This window comes from Sus scrofa, chromosome 9, assembly GCF_054392235.1.
Source record: "Sus scrofa isolate SSC_HxYL_T2T_F1_AM1 chromosome 9, Sscrofa_HxYL_maternal_Yorkshire_Landrace_v2.0, whole genome shotgun sequence".
Lineage (NCBI taxonomy): Eukaryota > Metazoa > Chordata > Mammalia > Artiodactyla > Suidae > Sus > Sus scrofa.
In genome coordinates this window covers 121,395,489-121,421,775 of record NC_139391.1, presented here as the reverse complement: position 1 = coordinate 121,421,775, position 26,287 = coordinate 121,395,489, and the positions used below count along the sequence as shown (strand labels likewise).

The window sequence follows — 26,287 nt, the reverse complement described above, 5'->3', positions numbered from 1 at the left end:
TAGAAATGTGAATCTCAATTTACATCCCAAATCTCCTGAATCTTCTTTTTAACAAGATCCCCAGTATTCAGAATGCCCATTAAATTTTGAGGTCTGTTCTAGATAATGTTTCTGACAAGAAGGAAAAAAAGGCAGTGGTAAAGCCAAAACTGAATGCAAACAAACCAAAAACAGATTATCAAAGAATTGACACAGTGTTAAATGATTAAATCAAAACTTTCAGAGGGATATAGAATTGGCAACTTAGATTGTATTCTAAGTTTATCCTCTACATAGGATCAAAGTGACATAATGCTGGCATTTAATTTTACTGAGTTATTTTCATGGGACTAAACACTCTTTAAAGACTCTTTTGAGTGCCCCTGAAGCATCATACAATCCTTAGATAACCTTTAAAATTACCAAGATAAGACATGGCTTTCTCTTGTTTTTCAAGGATGTTTCACTGCTGCAGGCATTGTTAAAGAGCATTTCTATCTTCAGAATAAAAAGACAGTCATGATTTAATTGTAACTATTCTCCCAAAGTATTTATATGCCGCCAGAGGACCCTTATTCAAGAATTATCAGTTACTTAAGATACCCATGAATTTGGTACAAACTGGATGGAATTTAATACCAAGAGAACCTTTCTTATATAGTAATAAAATCATTCTACGTAGAGTTCTACTAACAACATAAATGGAAATAATATCTACCACTTTGCTGAATCTGAACTCAACCTTTTACCTAAGAAAAGTGCCTAATTTAGAACAGTTCAGCATCATTTTGGAGTGAGGCACAGTTTTCATCCACTGCTATGTGTACACACAGGAGGGCAGCTATTAACAGTGGTGAGCAACCCAGATAATAAACAAAACATATGTGCTGTCATGCCTCAGCATTCAAAAGGTCAGCTTTGGAAAGCTAGTAAGTTGCCTCTTAATGCTTAGGTAGGAGGCAGTATTTATTGATGAAAACTTTGATAAGCCTGCAGTTTTATTACAACATAAAGAAGAAATATTCTCTATGACTTTGTGCCCCAAGCAATATTCAATGCAAAACATTTTTAAAAGAGTTAGAAGCCACCAATAAATTATACCTAAGTTCAATTTTAATTTCTCTTTCTGACACACATTTGACCTTAGGCTGAGTATTTAAAGTTTTAGACTTCCATATCAACTTGTAATACAATTATCTGAAATCGATCTAACCATAGATAAGTCACAAAGATAAATCAATAAATGTTTCTAAATAAATTCTTAAAATTAATGTATTAAACATAGGAGATCACTTCAAATAAGGTGAACATTTGAGTAACTTAGTTATGCAAACTAACACAAATCCACCTACCCAAAGTTCAAAGAAAACCCTGTTTAGCTCAGATATAAAACCTGAATACAAGCTACAGCTTCTGGCTTTAATACTGTTTTTGTTCAAGATACTGTCTTGCTCCCATCAGATGCATCACATATAATAAAAGCAGCATTTGGGGGTTAACAACTTTTCTTCCTTTATTTAAAGAAACTACAAGTCTAAACAGAAATGCATCTACATTTAAAAAGTAATTGCTCCTTCATTCATAAAGCTATGTTTGCCTTGGCTAAGCATGCCATGAAGTTTGCAAACATTAGATTCTGTTGTGCCAGAAATCATTGTCACAAGGTTTACTATCTTAAACTATAACTTGTTTGAAATAATAGCACAGAATAAATTGATCCCCAAAGGGCCATAATTCAAATCAGCTTCATAAAAACATGCTCTGAGTCTACCATGTGCCAATGGATGGGAGCGGGATGGTGGGAAAGACACAAGGAAGAGTGAACGACAATTCCGGCCCTTACAAAGGTAGCCTTTCCAGCTCTTATCTACCGAAGTTGTCCAACTATCTATCTGCTCATTTTAAAAACTAATAAACTTCTATACATGTGTTAGGACAAATATCAAAAGATAGGAAGTAAAATTAACAAAAGCAACATTAGGAACAATCATAAAGTTCTTACTAGCAGTTCATAATTAATTTACTATTTGGGAAATTAAGAAATATCTGATATGCTGGATATAATCATCATCATACAAACACAAACAAGGCTGGGAAAGGAGACATATAGCACATATATAAAGCATATACCCTTGCTGAGTACTTTCTCTGACATGGTAATTCTCTAAGACAATTTCAGTTTAGCCAAATAAACTGTTAGGCTGACAGAAATGCCAGTAAGACATTTAAATAGATATATTAATAGTTGTTACATATTTATGCTTATTTTGATTTTGTATGCCATATAAATGTTTTTTTATATTTATTTATCTACATACATACCCAAATGTTATCTACTGAGATTCTCTCTACATTGCATGGCTCGTTCCAGGGTTTAAAAAACATAAGAATACGAGTTAAAAAAAGCCCTGCAAATCAACCAAAATATTGTAACTCCAGAATCATGGTTATTATGTAAATTTATGTCTGAAAACAAGTCCATTAAACATCAAAGTTTATTACTACACAATAAAATCTGCTAGAAATCCTTAATTGACCCCTTCTACCTGGGAGACAGCAGTTAAAGAATGTTGCTAGAAACTAGAGAGCAAGTAGCTAAGTCTACAGTTTCTCTCTGTAAAATATCCTGAGCAGGCAGCTGATGAGCAGTTTCCTTTTTAATTAGAGTCGTTTCCTGGTTAATTAGTCCCAGAACACTTAATATAAGACTGAACTGTGCCACTGGGACGAACAATGATTCTCCTCATGGTGCTACCAAGTGTCACCTTTCCTCCAGGGTCGAGATAATCTATTATCAGTTCAAATGCGAAAGGGTCTTTTCTCAGCAAAAGTCAGTTGGAAAAAATATAGTTCAGTGTGGAGAGGCACATCATCAGCCCCAACAGGAAAAAAGAACATGTAGATTATTTAGGGGAAAACCTCCGCCTCCTTAATTGAATTTTCTGGTATAGTTGTAATTACCCAGAAAATCTTAATTTTTTAATAGTATGTAATAAAGATCAATTTCCCTTTTAACTGCATGATCAACTCTATAGGACTGAATGAGATAGAAATTTTGTAAATATACCCAAATCATCTTTGCACATACTTGAGCTTTGAAACCCTTCAAAGTAAAGATCTGAGGTCCCCAGAAAGCAAGAGAGTCTCAGAGACTCTGATTAAATAATCTGTATGAAAAGATGGAACCTTACTTAAAGTACCTAACGACCAAGACAGATGGGTAGAAAAAATTAAGATAAGCTTTCAACTAAAAATTACCATTTGTACTTTTTCAAAAAAGAACTGAAGGTTTAAAGAGTTCAATGGAACTGCTCCTTTTCACATCATTTTTCCAGGTATAAAGGTAAAACCTTCATGATGCTGTCTTCAAAAAATTAGTCATCTATTAAAAGATTAAGCAGCTTTTATAAACATGTCAGAGATCATCTTCTTAAAGGGTAGATGTGATTGAATTATTCTGACAGAAGTAACAAGGAAAGCTCTCTCTTACAGAAGAAAGTATGCATACTCATATAATACTTCAATCCAGGAATAAAAAAGTTTTGAGCAACCTTTACCTAGTCTACTCATCATCCATTAGGAATGGAAATGTTTGTATGTAAAAATATGAAAGTCAATTGTGTGCTTAATAGAAGTACAACTGATAAAGTAAATTGTGATGATGGAAAAATTAAAGATAAAGGAAACAAGTGAGAATCATAAGTTGTTATGGTATAACTCTTCTTTTAAAATTGCAACATATTGAATTAATTACAATACCTAGTTTGAAACACTCTATGGAATGAATACATTAATTAAACCAAAAGCCAGTTTATAAAATAAAGCTTTAAAGTCTTAAAATATTTTGCAGCATCAATAATATCCCCAACATGGTATTTACCTAATATCTTTATGAAGAAGCTCAAGAAATTTCACAAAGAAAGTGAGTTTTTCTAAGGCCTACAATAACCTTAAATTTATTCAGTGTATTTTTTTCCTTTTTGATGGAAAAGGAAGTAGGAACTAGGATGAGTTTGCAATAGGAGACATACTCTGTGTCATATTTTGGGGTCTTTATGTGTGCATATATATGTATTTTTTGTCTTTTGTCTTTTTAGGGCCGCACCCATGGCATATGGAGGTTCCCAGGCTAGGGGTCTAATCGGACCTATAGCTGCCAGCTTATGCCACAGCCACAGCAATGCCAGATCCGAGCCGCATCTGCGACCTACACCACAGTTCATGGCAATGCCAGATCCTTAACCCACTGAGTGAGGCCAGGGATCAAACCCATGTCTTCATGGATATAAGTCGGGTTCATTACCACTGAGCCTTCATGGGAACTCTCTCAATATGATTTTCAAAATTCAACAAAGACTGAAAATGGATTCGTTTCTGCTGCGCCATGATGGGAACTCCATGTGTGCACATTAACAATTACATATCAACCCCATAAGCTCAAGAGAAGTAATTATTTATCCTATAATAAAAAAGAATAAATTAAAAACACAACTTTCCAATGACTAATCTTATGTCTGGTCCCTAAATGCTATTCATTAAATGTGATGGAAAAAAGTGAGACTTCAATTAATCAGCTCTGGTCTATAATTCAAAGTGTTCTATTTTTTAAAAAATCATAACTTCTAATTCAATTGTTCATTTACAATGCTGTAGCTTAATAGCATTAATATTAATAATTAATGCTTAATATTTTTTTTAATATATATATATTTTTGTCTTTTTGCTATTTCTTGGGCCGCTCCCACAGCATATGGAGGTTCCCAGGCTAGGGGTCGAATCAGAGCCGTAGCCACCAGCCTATGCCAGAGCCACAGCAACGCGGGATCCGAGCTGCATCTGCAACCTATACCACAGTTCACGGCAACGCCGGATCGTTAACCCACTGAGCAAGGGCAGGGACCGAACCCGCAACCTCATGGTTCCTAGTCGGATTCGTTAATCACTGCGCCACGACGGGAACTCCTTAATGCTTAATATTAAACCCTATTTTTTTCCCAATCATGGAGGGCTGACCTATAGAATTTTATTCATGTAGTCATTCAAAAAATGTTTATTAAGGGCTAATGCTAGACTTTGGAGATACAAAGTACAATAAAATGACAGTTTCTCTATGATGACAAAGTCTGTCTTGTCAGTTTAAAAATCAACTAAAAGCCCTTCGAATAAATAGCAGCCTAAACCGAGAAATTCACAGGGAACATGAAACCCAGCAAATATAAAACAACAAATATTAAAAACCACTCTTCAGGGAGTTCCCATTGTGGCTCAGTGGTAACGAACACAACTAGTATCCAGGAGGATGCAGGTTTGATCCCTGGCCTCACTCAGTGGGTTAAGTACTGAGTGTTTGCTGTGAGCTGTGATGTAGGTCGCAGATGCAGCTCAGATATTGCATTGTTGCGGCTGTAGTGTAGGCCGGCAGCTGTAGCTCCAATCTGACCCCTCACCTAGGAACTTCCATATGCCGCAGGTGTGGCCCAAAAATCAAAAAAAAAAAAAAAAAAAAAAAAAAAAAAGAAAAGAAAACCAACAACAAAAAAATACACCCTTCAGAGCTACGTTATGAACAGTTGAACACTTGAGAAAGGGAGGTAGTTAATTAAAAGGAATGAAAGATATGATGGAGAGACAAATATAAACCATAGAGAGTCAAAAAAATAAAGAGAAGATACTGAGAGATTCATGAGGTCATTAAGCAAGAAGCTGCAAAATAGAACTGTCACCAAAACACAAACAGAAACATGTAATATTTGGGGGGAGACGGATGGACCATTGGTAACTGCCTCATAGGTATCTTCTGTCTCTTCCTTTTTTAAGAATTGACACAAGTTAATGGTAAACATATCTAAATGTAAATTTCAATGGAAAAGTAAATCTAAGCCAAACCAAAACTCTGGAGAAAACTCATCATACAATGTTACCCAATAAAAGATAAATATGCTCCAGAAATATGTGGAGATAAGTCCAACAAAGCTATTATGAACTCAGGAGCCAGGAATCACATTATAATCCCAGACTCTTGAAAACTGTGAAATTTAAGAAAAATATGCTTTCCTCTTAGACTTATTTCTATAGCTATAAATATAGTTTTTATGCCACTGAACTATGGTTGAAAGTAGCCCAAAAGTCTTCCCTACTCTAATTTATTAGAAAATCATTTTTTTCTTAATTTACCTCAAAACTACTATGTTTAAACAATAACAAAATTCTTATCACTAGAAATGGAACATTAGCACTTAAATACATGAAAATAATTAAGAATATACTTTAAAATTTTTACAGAAACATCAGTGCTGGGGGAAAACTTTTAGTTCTCATATTCACATATATAATTGTAGTTTTTACACATGCAGGTGTCAATATTGATAAGATAGAAAATGAAAGACCTCAGGAACTGAGAAAAACTGATAAAAATTACTCTTTGAAAAAACTAATAGGCAAAAGTATAATTACATAGCAAGGAACCAGCACCCTTATTTTGCAAAAAAAAAAAGGGGGGGGGGATATATTTTCTTAAAGAATCTCTTTTAATAATTCTTAGTTTCCTTTAATGAAGACCTTCTGGTATCTACACGTTTGAGGCATTTACATTAACAACACAGTGAGTATGCTTTAGTGTCCTTATCCCTTTATTTTCTTGGTTAATAAATTCTAAAGAACAATAAATTTTCTGGAGAAATTTTTATAAAGTTTATGGCTACATGAGTAACATATAAGTACAAGAGTCTGTGACTTTTATAATGCCAGTGGTACAGACCCAGCAGGACTAACCCCATTCTATCAAAAAATTCATTTCCTACAACGAGACAAGGTGATGACAGAGAACAGAGCGGTAATGTAATTAAGCAATGCCCTGCCTCTCAACAAGACTAGTGTTGAGTGCTATTTGACTAATACACAGCACTGAATTTTTAAAAAGTAAGCCATGTAAAGAAAAAGCAAATATCTACTTGGCTAGATGATGTACAGAGTTTAATTCAGTTGTGAGAACTTATCAAATAAAAAATACATAACTGACAACCATAATTTGACTTTTCAATTAAATATTCACTAAATGTTATTTGATCAAAAGAAAAATACCAATTTAAACATTTCCTCTTGGAACTGTCCAGTAATTATAATTATAGTACACTCCACTAAAATAGAGTAAAAAATTTTCTTTAGCTACATGTTTTATTAAAAGCCATCTGCTACAATAATATACTAGAGAACAGAGAGAAGACAGGCTTTACTCTAAGAAGTACCAATAATCTGACAAGAATAAACATTGTGAAGCTTCATCTGTCTATACAATGCTCAGGAAAGCAAAAAACTTACAGAACCTTAAAACAGGCCACTCATGTTGTTTCCAAAAAAAGATTCCAATAAAGATTTTTGGTAGCAATGACCAAAGTAATACCTACAACTTTGCCCTTTTTGCTTCCTGGTAGAGGTCTGAGTACATGCTCTCTGTACTTTATCAAATGAGACTTCTTCTTTGCAAGTTTATACTGTCCTATATTCAGCCAATACATGATATTTTTCAGTTCACTGATTTTAAAAATTAACCTGCATTACCATCCTAGCACAGTATCTGGCACACTATAGGTACTCAAACATTTATTAAAGAGACACTATAATGTTACTTGTTAAAGTTCTATTACATCAACCCCAGGTGACTAATTAAATAAATCATTTTGATATGACACATTTTCTGATGTTTTTCACTTCACATATTTATTCTAATGAGAACATAAACTTGTAATTAAGTTCTTCCCATTTTACAAGAGGACAAGCTTTGACCCATAAATACTGGATGTAGTTGGCCAGTTGAGGTGAGAGTGAGGGAAGGAAAGAAGGAAGGACTCTGCTTCCTAAAGCTTCCAGGATAATCCAAGCTAAGTCACTAAATGGCAGCTGAATCATTACATAAACCACCCCTATACTGTCCTCCCTCTCATACCAGACTCGGACATCTATAATTCCCACCTCAGATATCTGACTCACCCAAGCAGTGCTGTCACTACCTGTTCTGTATTCCACACTCTTAAGATACCTATTGTAACCTGTATTATAACTTACTTGACCTATCTTTGGACAGGCCTGGCTTTCCCTGGGCCATGCTCTTCAAGGTTGTGAGCACTTTTTGTCTACACAGGCCTAGAAACCACACAGAGCCCAGCCTATAAAAGATACTCAATAAAGAGTTACTGAATGAATGAATGACTAAATGAATAAGTGAATGAGATTAATACCTGCTTTGAAGTCTTGATTTTAGAAGTCATTAGGACTGGTTTTTTTAGAGAGTATCACTTGACTTTATGATATACCTGAACATGCAGAATCCCTGCATATAATCATTACAATACATATAATCATTACAAAGTCAAGTTTTAGAATTCAAATATTCTTACACAGCAAAGGAAACCATTCAAAAACTGAAAAGACAACCCAAAAAATGGGAAAAAATCTTTGAAAACGATGCAACAGACAAGAACCTAATCTCCAAAATATGCAAACAACTTATACAATTCAACAGCAAAAAACAAACAACCCAATCAAAAAATGTGCAGAAGACCTAAATAGACAAAGAAGTATGGTTAGCCAGTAGGCACATGAAAAAATGCTCAGCATCATTAATTATTAGAGAAACACAAATCAAAACTACAATGACGTACCACCTCACACCAGTCAGAGTGGCCATCATTAACAAGTCAACAAATAACAAATGTTGAAAAGGTGTGGAGAAAAGGGAACGCTCCTGCATTGATGGAGGGCATGTAAACTGGTACAACCAGTATGGAAAACAGTATGGAGGTACTTTAGAAAACTAAATATAGAACTACCGTATAATCCAGCAATCTCACTTCCGGGCACATATCTAGACCATACTTTCGTTCATGTCTTGAATGCTCACTATGTGCCAAACACTTTATCATTTTATTTAATTCTCACAACAATCCCAGTAGGTATTATTATTATCTCTGCTTTACAAATGATGAAGCTGAGGCTTAGAAAGTTGGGATAACTTCTCAAGATCTCAAGTTAATGGATAGGAGGGGTGAAACAAATCTGGGTCAACTAGCCCTAGAACTTAAATCCTTTAAAAAGAAATTGTGTGTGTACATGCACATATATACATATACTTCTTGAAAAGATTTGTTTGGAAAAAAAACCAAACAAATTCAAGTGGTAGAAAGAAAAGGCTTATGATGATGTTATTTCTGAAAGCTTATCAATTAAAGGCTTGTTTTGATTTTAACAAAGTATAAAGTATAAATTAGATCACCTCTACAAAAAGAACAGAAGTATAACAGAAAAGTTATGTTATATATATATAGTAATCAGCAGACTTGATAAACTATACAAAATATGCCATGTAATTGCTGAAGCTACACATATAGTTCTGTAAAGCTACATAAAATTCAGGTTGCCCTAAAACACACACAATCTTCCCTATGCGAAATGGCTCATAATGTGTGAAAGTGTGACCATTACTCAGTGGCTCCTCAAGTCAGCAATTAATACTCCGTTTAGAAGCTCTAAATTCTATTTGTTTCTATGGGACAGCAAGGTTACAATCCTTCCATTGTCCATTCAGATCACCTCAATATTATGAAGAATGCTAATTTAACAGAAATAACAAGAAATCTCAATGATACACAGTAAGAATTTATGCCTTCAGAAATATGGGAAACAAGCCCGCCATTCATGTATCAACAGTAGTGGTGCCCTCAGCCTCTGGGAGAAATCATGGAGAAGTGGATAGTGGTTGAAGCCTGAAGTGCACTTTACCACAGATGGTGAAAAGACCCACTTGAAAAGGGACAGCTTGAAGTTAGGTGCTTTCAGCTTTTCTATTACTGATTCTATAAAGTACTGTTTAGAACTTTTCTATCATTTGGAAGATTTTTACATGTTTCTTGATATAAACAGAATAATTCCTCAACTAAATTATAAATTTCATTTCTATACAATGAATAGCATAAAGCAAAGAAAAGGGATATTTCCTTAAACTTTTATTTCCTTTAATGATTAATGATGGGAAAAATCAAAGAAAGAGTTTTCCCTTCCAAATGATCTTTAAAAGACAAAATTTAGGAATGCCCTATCCCCTTCACGTCTATTTTATAGTTTTGAACTTTAGGATTCAAATATTGATTCTGCTTACTGTGTCTTAATCTCTCTAAACCTCCTATTTCAGTGATGGTAAAAATGAGAGTTACATCACCAAAGCTGTCAGGTGTACAGGGAAAGGGAAGATGAAAGCACCAAACATAATGCCCTTCACACATTCTACTAGTTCTCTCATCAAGTATTTCCTAGCACCTGCTAGAGAGCAGTCCTAGTGTTGAGTGCTAAGATTATAGACATGATAGTTTGCAGAGTGTCCCTATGCGTTATACTGAACTTCCTACAGTCTCTGACCATGGCGGGGCCTTTCACAACTCTGTGTCTCTGGGCATGGCATTGCCTCAGCCTAAATGTATCCTCCTCTTCTTTTTCCCTGGGCAGAGTTTGCTGCTCCAGTCTCTGCTCCCTCACTACCTTGTTCCCTGCCTCTGTCCCAGTACTTAACCATGTAATCATTGTTTCTCTGCTTTCTGGACACTCACTGGACTGTATGCTCCTACAAGGCAGGATATCAGCGTTACTCTTAACACAGAAGACACCTCAATTTTTGATACATTAAAGAAGGAATTAGTGGCACAAGTAGATAAGAGACTGTCACACATACTTGTTTTCCTTACTTCTCACATGTATGTCCTGAAATGTGCACACATTAAGAACCCATAGCAATCTCCATATTTCCTTAGGTCCTTTTCTGTGCCACTCATGTAACAGTGAAACATATACTGCTTTATCATTTTTCCTCATCTCCAGTCACTAGTGAGTGCTTACCACCTATTAGGCACGCTCTGAGTGCTTTACCTGAATTCCCTTCTTGAATCCCCATAACAATTCTGTAATATGTGTATTATTAAGCCCATTTTTAAAATGAGGGGATTGAGACTAAGCATAGTTAAGGAACTTCACCAAGGTCACAAGCTAGTAACCAGGAAAGCTTGAAATTTGAACCCAGGGTCTTCCTCCATAGCGAATACCAATTTTTCTTCCCAAAGTGGAGCTACAGCTTTTACCAAAGCAAGCTGTGCCTAAAAGCTCCTTGATGCTGGCAGTAGGGTCAACATAATTTCTCCCTGATTTCGGTGGAACAGTTCTTCTGGCTGGTCCTGCTTTGTCCTTGACTCCAGATTAAGTTTACCATTTAGTCTGCAGCTTCTGTCCTGGTCCATCTTGAATCTAATCTAGAGCTTTTTATCCTTTTTAAACCTTTGGTCCCTAGAGTTTTTTTCCTACCAATCAAAAGATTTGCAAAGTTTTGTCTTCCAGGGATTATACTACAAAACCCACAAGACCAGAGAGTATGACAGTTCCACAATGGAACCCCAGCCCTCTTCCCTGTTCACTATTACTCTCTAGCCTTGACCTACTAAAATTCAGGGCACCTTAATCTACGTGCCCCAGTGGCCATCGCTAAACTCTATGACAGTAATTCTGAGTGGCCCCTACCTACTCCTTGGCAAAAACAACACAGTCTAGTATACCAGGACCTGTGGCTCAAATTAACCCACTGCTGATAGCTACCCCCAACTAGACAATAAAATTCCTAGGAAAAAGACACTGTGTTTCATACTTCACCAGCTTTATCCACAACACAGTGTAAAGCTGATAGTTTAGGGGAAGAAAAATAAATAAATGACTATACGAACAAGACAACAAATGACCTTAGGTCCCTCTTGAGGGGGGCAAAAACAAATTTTATAGATCATCCAGTGTATGCCAGACACAGAGTATTTCATAAACAGTAAAACAGTGGTGGTCCTTGCTCTCCTGGAGTTTAGAGTATGCTGGTGAAGTAGACATTAACAAACTAAAAGCATGCTGTGACAGCTCCCTCCTTTGAGGCATAGTTAATATGCTAATATAATGGAGTGGCAACATCGAATATATTTGAGGGCTAGCCAGGTAGTACAATGTATCAAGAACAGAAAGCAAGTAATAAAGAGAAGTATGTCTATGGCAAAACAGAAAGTACAAGCTTGGGCCCGAAATGTATGCTATTCTTTAATGTATTGTATTGAAAGCATATGTTAGGCTAGATCCAGCCTGCAGGCTAGATGCCACCTCACCTGAAAAGAATGCTTCAGAATATGATCTGTGGTTCCAAATTGTGCACTAGGACACTACTTCTATAGAATTAACTGGTAAACAGACTACTTTTTCCCAGAAGCCATGTCTTAAGTAGGTTTTCTCTAAACACTTCATATTTCTTCTTCCCTGTGTAAACATAAAGCAAGTCTATCTGTTCAAGCCAAATCATTTCATTAACTGACCTTGAAATCTTGCCATTCTATTAATAAGAGCGGAAAAATTAACTGGGCCAAAAGAAGATACTATTGGCTGCTGAACCAGAAAGTACAAATATGCAAACACTTCTTACTGAAAATCTTCTGGGTGTTCATTCTATTGAGCAGCTCATAAGCTCATATGCATTCAGCACCAGAGTGCATTCTTAACACTCTTGGCTACAAGCACTGGCTGTCTCACTTCTACTCGTAAGCACAGAGAAAGAACAAAATTATTTTTTAAAATACTGACATTATTTATCTTATTTATCTTATGTTTATTATGTTTGGCTGTGAAACAAGGAAGACAATGAAATTAAATATACCATTGTACTTCCTCTCACAGAAATGTTATGACTTGAGAGCCTGAATAAAGGCACATGATGAGAGCCACACATTTCTATATTGTTTGTATGAAAATGTTTTTGATAAATCGCACTGTTAACAATAGGAATAACATTAATAATTTTATGTAGCCATTGATTTATAAACCAAAGTTGGAAATATTTATTATACTATCTTAAATTATGCAATATTAGTCAATCTCAAGCCATGATTAGTAAACATTTACTATCCTAAAATAAATAAACTACTAGGCCTATGTACTTTTCAGAATAAATTATTCCACAACAGATCTCAACTACTGTTACTGTTAACAGGCAGCTGTGGCAGAGAGAGGCTAGTATCCATTCTCCTTTATTAATAAACTCATATTTTGGGGGATGAAGAGGAGCAGCAATGTACCATCTTAAAAAATACATTTCCCAGTGTTCCATGGAGACAGCCAGGTAACAGAATCCTGGTCAAGGAGATTAAGTGGAAGCTGCTGTTCAGGGCTTGAGGAAAAGATTTTTAAAAGACTGACAGACCTGGTTCAGATATGTCAAAGACAGGTCTAGGCTCATGGAAGGTTCAGGCTCATGCAAGGTCCAGGCTCACGGGAGGAACCTCTAAACATTTGGAATTTCCCGAATGATAGGGGGCATCTCTGTTATCAATGGTGAGAACTTCCAACCACATCTTGCAGTTTATGCTAACAAAGTGACTCATGGAAGGCCCCTAGGCAGGTTATGCTATAAGAGGAGTAAGCATAGGGGCTGGTCAAGTCAGAAAGACCAATCATGTAATTAGAGGATAGGGATGGAGTTCCCGTCATGGCACAGTGGTTAATGAATCCGACTAGGAACCATGAGGTTGCATGTTCGAACCCTGGCCTTGCTCAGTGGGTTAAGGATCTGGTGTTGCTGTGGCATAGGCTGCAGATGCAGCTCGGATCCTGCGTTGTTGTGGCTGTGGTGTAGGCCGGTGGCTACAGGTCCGATTCGACCCCTAGCCTGGGAACCTCCATACGCCGTGGGAGCGGCCCAAGAAAAGGCAAAAAGACAAAAAAAAAATTAGAGGATAGGGATGTTGAGCCAGGTGATATCAACCCACTCTCAGGGGAGGGTTCTAAAGGATAAAGATCAAGTTCAACCAAGTGTGCAATTAGTCAATCAAACACACACACACACACACACACACACACACACAATGAAATCCCAGTAAAAACTCTCGACACCAAAGCTTGATAAAATTCCTGGGTTGGTGAAACATATTACTACAGATTGATGCTAGGAAGGTAATGTGCTAAGGACAACACAAGTTTCCTGTTTGGAACCCTCGCAGTCCCAAATTCTGCCCAATGTATCTCTTCCTTTGGCCGGTTATGATTTATATCTGATTTGTATCCATTTGCTATTTAAAAAACTGTAATGGTAAGTCTTAACACTTTGCTACACGTCTGAGGGAGTCTGTGGGGACCCTCTAATTTGCAGCCAGCTGGTTTGCAGAGAGAGCAGCTCTAGGGACCCCTGATCTTGCAGCAGGTGTCAGAAATCTTGGGCAGACTTGCCAGTTTAGATATAGTTCCCTTAGACTCAAGTTTGGCTGCCTCTGTCATTCCTCTTTTCTGACACACTATATAGAGCAGCCATCTTGTGACAACAAGGTGACGTGCATGTGCCAAGTGCATCTGACAGGATTTAGTTAGGGACACAGAACCTGCTCTAAGTATCTCAAAAAGGATTTAATGCAGGGACGCATGTGCTTAAGCATCAGAAGACCAAAAGACCGAGAACATCACTGATGGCTTTTAGGTTTGCCACCACAGCAACAGGAGATGATGTATTTTTATTTTTTTAACAATCAGTCTCAAATTCTCTGCAACTATTTTCAAAGTTTTAAACATACTTGAAATTTCTGATTCCAGATTTTAATGTATGAAAAAGGTAAAGGTTTTATAATAACTTATGCACGTCATTTTCAGTCACAAAATCACATAGTGATGTTTAAATTTTCAAGTGTTTCAAATGTCCTTCTCTATGAGTTTACTTCCCAAAGTAGTTGCTTTGTCATCCATTATTGTAACATCAATTTTTGCCTGAGGGACAGATTAGTGTGTTTATTTTTTAAAATATCTTGATATGTAACATCCTGTGACGGCAATCTTTTCAAAGCACTCATCTATCCTATGAGGATTAAAACTAGATAACTTGTAAATCCATTTAATCTAACACATGCAAACTGCAAGAAAACTCTAATATTCTAAAGGGACTATATATGTGTGAGCACCCCTATTACTCCACTCCAAGGTGTGCATGTCCCTTCTTTCCCCAGGTCACTCCTAAACCACAGGGGGTCCATGGGTCAAGTGAGGTCTAAGTACCACACACAGCACAGCAAACATTAGTAAAGCTTAATACCATTTTGCGTTTGTAATTTTAAAAATGCAAATGGAACATTATCTATCCCAGCCCGTAGCAGCAATGAAACACCTTGTGCATCCCACATTAGAAAATACTAATCCTTAAAAAAACGGTATAAAGGTTTTGTTTTGTTTTTTTTTTTTTAAAGAAAATAGATGAATTCAGTAGTGACTAAATATACGGGGCACTAAGAAAATATTTTTTTGAGGGGGAGAAGGCAAAAAGGTAAGGAAGGGAAGAAGGAATTAGAGGGGCTAAAGAACTTTAAAAGTTGATGTAGCCTGAGGATTAAAGTCTTGCTTATCAAAAAAAAATCTCATTTATGGATAGAGATTTTTTAAAAAACAAACAAAATGTTGCCATTATTTTAAAACCCATGATTTCAAGTACATTAAGAAATTAGGAGGTAAGACCTAAGAAGAGAGCTTAGGACCAAGGATTATCTTTACCTATGCTCTAAAGTCAGTTTTTTGGACATAAGCAAAGGAATTTACATTGCAAGCGGAGGATCCTGACAGGACAAGGATCCAAGGTTACATAAGCACAGAAGGCATTATAATTTCATTTTAAGTTAATCTGACTTTAAAATACTAGAGTACAATTATACTGTATACAAATGTATATAAATCTCATCCAGTAAGAAAGGTGAATTGAAAGTACTTGAACTATTAAGTGTATTCCAACTTAATAAATAGTTATTACAAAGTCACTCAAACAAAAAAATGAAAGCCAAGGCATTAAGTGTTCATAGATGACTACAGATAGAGCATTGTTTATCACCATCCAACAAGTGTCCAGAACAAAAGAACTATTCACTGAACAACACCAATACAGTTTTTAATGAAATTCAAAGCACTTATGACTTACTGGAACTATGAAAATGGGATTTACTTAATATATTGTCCCATGAGAATAAGATGAAAAGAGCTCCTACCTTTGTGATAAGAAGTCGGTATCTATCCAGCATTGCCTGGTTGTCATGGCAGCCTGCTAATAATTGCCATACCTCTGCCCTCAATGCTTCAGGAACACCACTCTTCACCAGAGTGGATAGCCCTTTTGGTCGTGCCCCAAGGTTACTGTGCCTGAGAAAACAAGAAAATAAACCATTCATACTCCCTTCACCACTGCTGAACTGCTGTTGTTAGGGAAAGTATATTAATGAGTTTATATAAAAGTGTAAGCCTGGATCAGGAGAAAAGTGGTGGGGAGGGGCATGGAATAATAATAGTAGCATTTAAGGTCAGTGATACCTTCTCCTTTTTTCTTGATCACATCTTCTTTATTGGTAAATCATGTATTCCACACACAGGGGAAGTGTTTTCTTCCTCTCATTTACTTGTTTAAATCATCCTATGAAGTAACTCATAATAATGAATATGCTAACTATATATTTCCAGGCAGCATTTCAAGGCATAAAAAGAGCTGTCTGAAACCCCTGAGATGAATGTACGGCAAGTTGGCTGATGGCATGTGTAGGGCGATGGCTGGGGGCAAGGGATGCTGAAAGTGGATCAGAGATCTATCGCATCTTGACTATACCCCTACATCCTGAGCCAAAGTGCTCCGTGAAGGTAGGACCTAGCCCTTTCCTACAAGACATCACAACCTATCCAACTCCCCAGCAACATACACTTATCAGTCTTATCCATTTCCAAGGGTGTTTAGAATTGGAACAAAGACAAATAGTTCTTATCATGAATTCAGTGATCATTTAGTAGGTATGTAACTATGATAATCTGCCCAACTGAACTCTTGTTTCTTAACTGTAGTCTCTAGTCCATGCTTAACTTGAACCTGGAGCTATGTTCTATAACTTTTTGCTCAGACCTTATCTCTACTTGTATTTGCTGCTCATTTGTGATCTCTTAGAGCTGATCCTAGTGTAACCATCTGGACTCCAAACTTTAATAATGTACTCAGTTTGGTCTAACATTCCAGGCTCTGGTTTCAAGTTTTAAGCTTAAAAAGTCATAGAAACCATATGTCTATTTTCTAAAATTGTCCTCCCATCTACTTTATCTACTTCTCTATCTTTATACACTCTTCCAGCTCCAGCCCAGACCTCAGTTTTGGACATGCCCTTCGTCTGAAAATATGTTTCATGCCTTCCCCACACTCTCATAATCCGGGTATCTTGGAAAAACTATAATAATATCTTTAAGTCAAAAGATCAAGTAAACTCATCTCATTAATATTTTTAATAAACCATCAAATTTATACCCATTCAGCTTTCTTTCAGTCTCTTAAAGGAAAACTTTTATACTGTTGAGTTAAAAACTAAGCTAACAATAATGACAGGCTTGAAGCAAAACAAAGAAGAGGTATATGATTACACATGCTACTGATTTAACATGCTACTGTACCATTAAAGAACAAATTTATGCTGCTAAGTAAAAAGAGCAGGTTTAAAAATAGCATCTATGGCATTATTTTAAATATATATTTTCCCTCTGTCTCTCTCTCTTTCTCCCTAACACATACTATTTTGAAACCCACTTTTGATATGTATAGGAAAAGAATATGGAAGAATAAACTCCAAAATATCTATGTAACAAAAATTAAGAGAGAAATTACTACTTTTATTTTCCTACTGTTTGAAATATTTAAAATGGTCTTGAATTATTTTATAATCATGCACACAAAAAAAAAGTCATTTCAAGTCTTTAAATTTCTCTCATGGACTTAAAATATAAATTTAGTTAATTTGGAAAAACACCATAGCCAAATATGCACCATAAAATATGTCAAGTAGAAAGTATTAATTATTCTGGAGAAGACTTACACCTGAGTAAACTATCTGGCACCTGGACTTCTTACCAGCTGCCTCTTCTTCACTATCCAGTTGAATTTAAACTAGAAACAGTTTTCACTTAAGTAATACCTGACCTCTCTCCATGCCACTAAATTCAGGGGACACTTTTCAGTCCTTTCATTGTGGACCACTTTGTTTCCCTTGGCTTCAATGACAAAGCACTCTCTTTTTTTCTCCCTCACAAACCTCACTGCTGACTGCTTCTCCTCTGTTAACCTCTTAAATGTTCCCAGCTCTCTCTCTTTCCCTGTTTCACTCTTTCCCTCAACAATCTAATTCTCCCCAGTCTTTGTCTCTGGGCATTGTCCCCATCCCCATGTATTCTGAGTTCCAGAAATGAACAAGTCTGAACTCATATTCTCTTTGGTTGTTTCCAGGGTATCCTTCTTCAGTGACTGTCACTGTGACCCATCCAAATCAGAAACCTAGCAGTTACTGTTGACATTACTCTCTGCCCCATAATCCATTACTAGTCCACCCCAAATTCTACTGCATTTTATTTTCTCAACCTCTCCAAAATCCATGCACTTCCATCTCCAGTGCCACCAATGCTAGTCACTCTACAATCTCTGCAATGGCCTAATATCCACTTATCCAACTGCGATATATTTCCAATACTGCAGGCAAAATGAAGAGGTGACACAGCTTGATTAAATACTTTGCTCAAATTACTTTGTATAATGATTTATACAAGATTTTGAATCTGGGATATCTATTCCTACACCTGCATACACACACCTAAAGATTAATAGTTAACAGTCCCTAATACATATTGTACATAATGATTCAACTCAACCAACATTCAGCTTCTAGCTGTCCCTCAGCCATCCATCTGTTTGGACAGGCAAAATGGGAGGGAAAAAAAAAAAAAAAAAAAAAAAAAAAACCCAGGCACTATTTCTCCTTACAGACTGACATTTAAAAAGAACTACATGATTAACTGCTTTAATTTACTGATAAATCTGATAATGAAACAATAATTCTAGAGACAATAATTATAGATTTACTGATAAATCTGATAATGAAACAATAATTATAGAGACATAATTATAGATTATGAAACAATAATTAAGATGGCAGAATAGAAGGACTGGAGCTCAACTTCTCTCCTAAAAACAACAAAATTCACAACTAAAGACTGAGCAATCTCCACCCAAACGGACAGGGAACCTTAAAAAAGATACCCTACTCCAGAAGAAAAAGAGGAGGCCACATCAAGAGGTAGGAGGGGCAATTTTGAGATATAAACAACCCATACCTCCCGGGTGGGAAGTGCCACAGACTGAAAACTAACTGGTTCACAGAGTACTCACCTACAGGAATCAGAGTTCTGAGCCCCACATCAAACCCTCACATGCAGGGATCTGGCACTGGGAGAAAGAGCCCCTGGAGCACCTGGCATTGAAGGCCAGTGGGGCTTGTGCGCAGGAGCTCCACAGGACTGGGGGAAATGGGAGACCCCATTCTTAAAAGGCGCACACGGACTTTCACGTGCACTGGGTCCCAGGGAAGAGTGAGGTCTCCATAGGAATCTGGGTCAAACCTGACAGCAGTTCTTGGAGGACATCCTGGGAAAACTGGGGTGAATGTGGCGTGTTGTGAGGGAAGGACATTGAAGGCAAAGCTCTCGGGAATATTCAGCAGCTGCCTTTCTCTGGAGGTGGCCATTTTGGAAAAATCTGGCCCCACCCATCAGTCAGCCAGGCTGAGAAGCCCCCAGGGCAAACAAATCCAGGTGCGATTGCAGCCCCGCCCCTCAGTAAACAGGCTATCTAAAGACCCCTCAGGCACACAGCTGCCTCTAATCCCATCCAGGGACTAAGCCCTACCCACCAGAGAGACTGGAATCAGCCCCTCCCATCAGGAAGCCTACAGCAAGCCCCCATACCAACTTCAGCCACAAGGGGGGCAGACACCAGAAGTAAAAGAGGCTACAACTCTATTATCAGTAAAAAGGTCACCACACCAAAAACCTATAAAAATGAAAAGACAGAGAACTATAACTCAGATGAGGGAGAAAGGAAAAACCCCAGAAAATCAGCTAAGTGATCAGGAGATTCTCAGCCTCCAGGAAAAAGACTTTAGATTGTTGATGCTGAAGATGATGGAAGACACTGGAAATAAACTGGAGGAAAAGATGGATAACTTACAGTAAACACTAAGCAAAGAGATAAAAGATATAAAACTTAAGAAGAGATGCAAAATACAATAACTGAAATAAAAAACTCACTAGAAGCAGCGAACAGCAGAATACAGGAGGCAGAAGAATGAATAAGTGAGGTGGAGGACAGATTAGTAGAAATTACAGATGCAGGACAGAAAAGACAAAAAATATTGGAAACAAATGAAGAGAGTCTCAGAGAACTCTGGGACAATGTGAAATGCACCAAAATCCATATTATAGGGGTGCCAGAAGGAGAAGAGAGAGAGAAGGGGACAGAAAAAATATTCTAAGAGATAATAGCCAAAAACTTCCCTAACATGGGAAAGGAACCACTCACTCAATTCCAGGAAGCACAATGAGTACCATATAAAATAAACCCAAGGAGGAATACACCGAGACACATATTAATCAAACTAACCAAAATTAAAGACAAAGAGAAAATCTTGAAAGCAGCTAGGGAAAAGAAACAAGTAACATACAAGGGAACCCCAATAAGGTTATCGGCAGGTTTTTCAGCAGAAACTCTGCAGGCCAGAAGGGAGTGGCATGATATACTTAACGTGATGAAAGGAAAAAACCTCCAACCAAGATGACTTTACCCAGTAAGGCTCTCATTCAGATTTGAAGGAGAAATCAAAACCTTCACAGATAAGCAAAAGCTGAGAGAATTCAGCAACATTAAACCAGCCTTACAACAAATACTAAAGGAACTTTTCTAGGCAGAAAAGACAGCATCAGGAAACAAAAATTCCACAAATGACAAGGCTCACCAGTAAAGGTATATATACAGTAAAGATATGAAATCATCCATGCACAATTATACCACCAAAATCAGAAATCATGAGAAGAGGTGGGTACAAATGCAGGACACGGGAGATGAACTTGCAATTAAGAGACCAACAACTTAAAACAATCTCATATACATATAGACTCTTAGATCAAAACTCCAGAATAACTGCAAACCAAAAATCTACAATTGATACACAAATAAGTAATCTCTGGAGAAGAAATATATCTCACAGTAAATAAGCACATAATCCACCATGAAGGGGGTCATTTGACATCATTCTTGGAATGCTGAAGTCTTCTTATATCTGATTCTGATTTCCTCAAAGAATTTATGATAAGTATAATTAAATAATGCAACTGTACAATTAAATAATACAGTTCTATGATTGTATTATTAATAACCATTTTTCTCCATGGTACAATGTAAGGTCTATAATGTCTTATCACATCACCCAGAATGCTGTAATGCCTATATTGAAGAATCAATAAGATGTAACAAATTGTGAGGACATATTTATATAGTTACACTGTTTTTTAACCAATTTATGCACTTTATATTTTTCTTATTTTTCAGAGGGTGTATTATTTTTGTTATTCTTACCAGTTAAGTTATTCTTTTTATTATGCTATATAAAATATTTAACGGCATATAAGGCTTTCTTCTCTATAAATTTTAGTGGCATGATATAACAATTTTAACATAATACTAATTGCTAAAGAAAAATTGAAATGTAATAGATAATACTAAATAGTAAGGATGAAAGCCATACAAAACGGAACAAAGTATAGAATAAATTTCCTATTTGTCTCAGCATATTTTCCATTCTACTTCTCCAGAGGGAGTCACTTAATCTTTTTCTTAAGATCCATGATATAATAATCTGTGTGAATGTAATTGTGTTTAAATGTATGTATTTTATCATAAAAAAATAAAAATAAAATTTCAAACAAACAAAAAACAATAATTATATTACATACAGCACTCTACTACTTAAGAGACACTAAAAGATATTATGCCAAATGCTGTTAGTATGTTTCTAGGACCAGAGAGGGCCCAAACAAAAGGGCAAGTTAGAGAAATAATCACTGTTTCAATATTTCTAATAAAATATAACTACATAGGGCCACTGCTTTAATACATGAACTGCGGCTATTAAGAGACTTGGAAATAGGCAACTAGTTATAACAGGTGCTCAGCTCTGCACTAGACACAAGACAGATATCTAATTATTCAAAAGGTCACACATAAAACAGACATACACTAAACATATAGTAATTCCAGTTTTTAATGCATAAATATAAATTCCAAAAGGGCAGAAATCTGTCTTCTTTATGTATCCCAAGCTCCTATAACAGTGGCTGGCATATAAAAGGCATCCAATACATTTTAGATAAATGAATAGATTTATGAAACTAAATTAAAATGATCAACTACTAAGACTAAGCAAAAGATGAATGTTTTTTTAAAAGCAAACATTCTCACTGATTTTTATACAATCATAAAGCTGCATCTAGTTAACTTCACAGAGGCATCTTTTCTTGAAACTATCTGGGCATAACGAACTTTATTTTTAATGCTGTCCAGGAGAGAATTTCAAATGGACAGCATCATTTCTAACAAAAACAGCAGAGAAGTCAAGAGACGAGAAGAAAAGCCACTGAATGACACTGAGTGGTCACTGATTAAATTAAGACAATTTTGATGGAGGGGAGGTGGAAGTAGGTGGCTAACAGATATGAGAATGGGAAGGCTTGATCCACAGCTTGACCTACTTTAAAAGGTTTTCTCAGGAAAGAGAATAAGGTAGAACTGAAACCAGAAGATGGGGAACATAAGCAAAGTTGGAAATTTGTCCTTTCCCCAATAATAAGACCTAGATATATAAACTAGGTCTTACTTGGAAGTTAAACAAGCTAAATTAAGAAAAGTGTCAAGAAAAGAGATCAGATTAAAAGGAAGATCAAAAGCACATGTTTTGTTTTGGTCTGCTTATGTTTCTGTCAGTATTTTTCATTAGTTGAAAAAGTAGAATATTATACTGATATGAAAAGGAAGGAAGCAACCGATGTTCAAGCTTAATGACTCTAATCCTTCATGTATCCCGAGTTTAAACTTTTTTTTCCCACTGACACTTTGTGGATGCTTAGCTAGGTTGAGAGACCATAGATTAAGAACACATTTCCCACTTTAAGTACCAGCCATGAAAAATATAATCAAAATGGCTACTAAATGTATACCAATTTTCTGATAGTCTAACAAAAGAGAATAGTTTGAATATGGTTTTATTTATGTAGAATAAACCAATTCTCAATTTTTACCTTAGAGGTGGACTTAGTTTTTTTGGTTAGAAAATCTTAACTGCCACGAAAGTTGATTTATCTCTCAGTGTTCAGGGTTAGCACTCTATTTTCCTAGTCTTTAAAAATCTCAACAGCTTTCGACACAATTTCAAAACCAGAAACAGTTATTCAGAAATAATTCTGCCCCAATTCTTTAAACTCCTTAAATAACTTAAATGCAAATTAGCATTACCATTCAGAATATATTCAACATACAAAAGAAATGTTGCTACCATTTTCAACTGGGTGTTTCAAAGTCCTCCCACCACAAACATTTCCTCAGTTCCTCTCTCCATGGCCATCTCCTTCTCCTTCTCTCTCAACCCTAGTTCACTCACTTTTTTCATGCAGTCATTTCATCATGGCACTGATGACTACATAACTCCAATCGCATATGAAGACCTCCATTACTGAACTTTTTACATGGTCTGTTTTCCTTTTTTTTCCCATAGTATCCCTGTTTTGGCTGATAATTTCAAATTAGCATTAAAGAGTCTTCCTTTGTATCTAATAGTGTATGTCATTATCTGAATTCTGATTTTTATCTGTAAAAGTTTCACTTTATTTTAATATGGTGATCAAGTTTCTATATAGTAAGTTCAAAATACTTTCAACTATATTTTATTTAAAAGCTCCTTGAGGAGTTCCTGTCGGTGTGGCGCAGTGGTTAACGAATCTGACTAGGAACCATGAGGTTGCAGGTTCGTTCCCTGGCCTTGCTCAGCGGGTTAAGGATCCGGCGTTGCCGTGAGCTGTGGTGTGGGTTGCAGATGTGGCTTGGATCCTGCATTGCTGTGGCTTTGGCGTAGGGCAGTGGCTACAGCTCCAATTAGACCCCTAGCCTGAGAATGTCCATATGTGGGAGCGGCTCAAGAAAAGGCCAAAAAAAAAGACAAAAAATAAAAAAAATAAAAGTTCTTTGAGAACACAAGCCGTCTCCTCATTTAAAAATTTCCCCAAAGCACAAAATTTATTTATTTTTCCCTAAATAAATCACAAAAATATCTTCATCTAAGTCCCTAGCTATTATTTCTAAGACTCATCAAAAGGCTCTAAATCTATAAAAGATTAATGGGTTTTTTTGTGGGGTTTTGTTTTTGTTTTTTGTCTTTTTAGGGCTGCACCTGCAGCATATATGGAGCTTCCCAGGCTAGGGGTCCCAATCAGAGCTATAAACTCCGGCCACAGCCACAGCAACATCAGATCTGAACGTCTGTGAACTAAACCACAGCTCAAGGCAATGCTGGATCCTTAATCCACTGAGCAAGGCCAGGGATCGAGCCTGTGTCCTAAAGATGCTAGTCAGATTGGTTTCCACTGAGCCACAATGGGAACTCCAAGATTAATGTCTAAAAAAGATATTCCAGGAGCAATTTAAAAATTCTGTCAATCCTTGTGTAATAGATATAAACTTCTCTCAATTAGCCAAATTTTACTATTTCACATGAACTGTCATGACACAACTGCAATAATGAACCAAATAAAATAAAACTACTTGAACTATAAAAGATCCAGCAAGTTTTTTAAAGGTCTAAAAATAAGTTATCTTAGTTCTTTAAAATGGTTTCCTCAGATTTTTTCAATGAGTCCATTACTAAAAATATAATGTGGATGGAGTTCCTGACATGGCACAGTGAGTTAAGCATCACCACAGCATTGCCACAGCTGTGGTATAGGTCGCAGCTGCAGCTTGGATTCAATCCCTGGCCTAGGAACTTCTACATGCCATGGGCACAGCAAAAAACAAATAAATAAATTAATATATTCATAAATAAATAATTTATATATATATATAAATAAATGGAGAAAGATTATATTTTATTTCTGGAAAAAAATGTATAACTGAATGATGGCTGAGAAATCCTGTCAATTCTACTTCAAAATTCTTTTCTCTATTAAGAACTCCTCTTCATACGTAAGGCTGATGAGTTTGGTAGAGACCTTACTTATCCATGCAGTTACCTCCTAACCAGCTTCTCTATTAACAGTTTCTTCCTACTCCAAAATTACCTTTACAAATAATAAAACACATCATAGCAATTTTACCTTAATAGTATTTGTTGGGAATTGTCTTTATTATGTTAATAACTACTAAAGTTCAGTGGCGGGCACATGAGGCTTTATTATATTTTTTTCTACTGTGTTCATTTGAAAATTTCCATTGGGTCCTCAATGCTTACAGAAATATTTAACCCATTACGTCATAATAATATTTATTTTTTATTTTTTTAGTTCTTTTTGTTGTTGTTGTTTTTTAATAGTTATTTCCCCAATACAATTTGTTTTTCTACTATACAGCATGGTGACCCAGTTACACATACATGTACACATTCTATTTTCTCACATTATCAGGCTCCATCATAAGTTACTAGACACAGTTCCCAGTGCTACACAGCAGGATCTTATTGCTAATCCATTCTAAAGGCAATAGTTTGAGCCATTATATCATAACAATATTTAAATGCCTGTAAGATGGTAAACTCCTTGGGGGTAGGAATGATTTAATATTTACCTTCAAATCAGCAATGCTTAGTATAGTTCCTAAGAAAGAGTAGACAAATTTTTTAAGTTGGATGAAAATTCATGTGATTGCCACTTTATAGAAAAGAAATAAAGCAAAACGTCAGGAAATCTGAAACGGGGAGTTCCCATCATGGCACAGTGGAAACAAATCCGACTAGTATCTATGAGGATGAAGGTTCAATCCCCGGCCTCGCTTAGTGTGCTAAGGATTCGGCACTGCCATGAGCTGTAATGTAGGTTACAGATGTGGCTTGGATCTTGCATTGCTGTGGCTGTGGTGTAGGCCGGCTGCTGAAGCTCTGATTCAACCCCTAGCCTGGGAACTTCCATATGCTGCAGGTGTGGCTTAAAAAAAAAAAAAAAAGAAAAGAAAAGGAAAAGAAATCTGAAACAACCTCAGTGTTATTATGATATATATCCCTACCCTTCTTGATTATGAACCTAACAAGTAGGAACTGTGTAGTATAACTACCTATATATCTCCTAGAGCCTAAGAGGATGCTTTATATTGAAGCAAGGTATAAACATTACATTTTATGAAAAA

At 36.3% G+C, this 26,287-nt stretch overlaps 1 protein-coding gene across 3 annotated transcripts in view; it reads right to left on the bottom strand.

Moving 5' to 3' along the window:
- RABGAP1L (RAB GTPase activating protein 1 like) overlaps nt 1-26,287 on the bottom strand; it is a 657,995-nt gene that overhangs the window by 439,421 nt on the left and 192,287 nt on the right. For all 3 annotated transcript variants that reach the window (NM_001444343.1, XM_084974329.1, XM_013989628.3), the window contains 1 exon segment: nt 16,047-16,197. In NM_001444343.1, the coding sequence (NP_001431272.1) occupies nt 16,047-16,197 (151 nt within the window).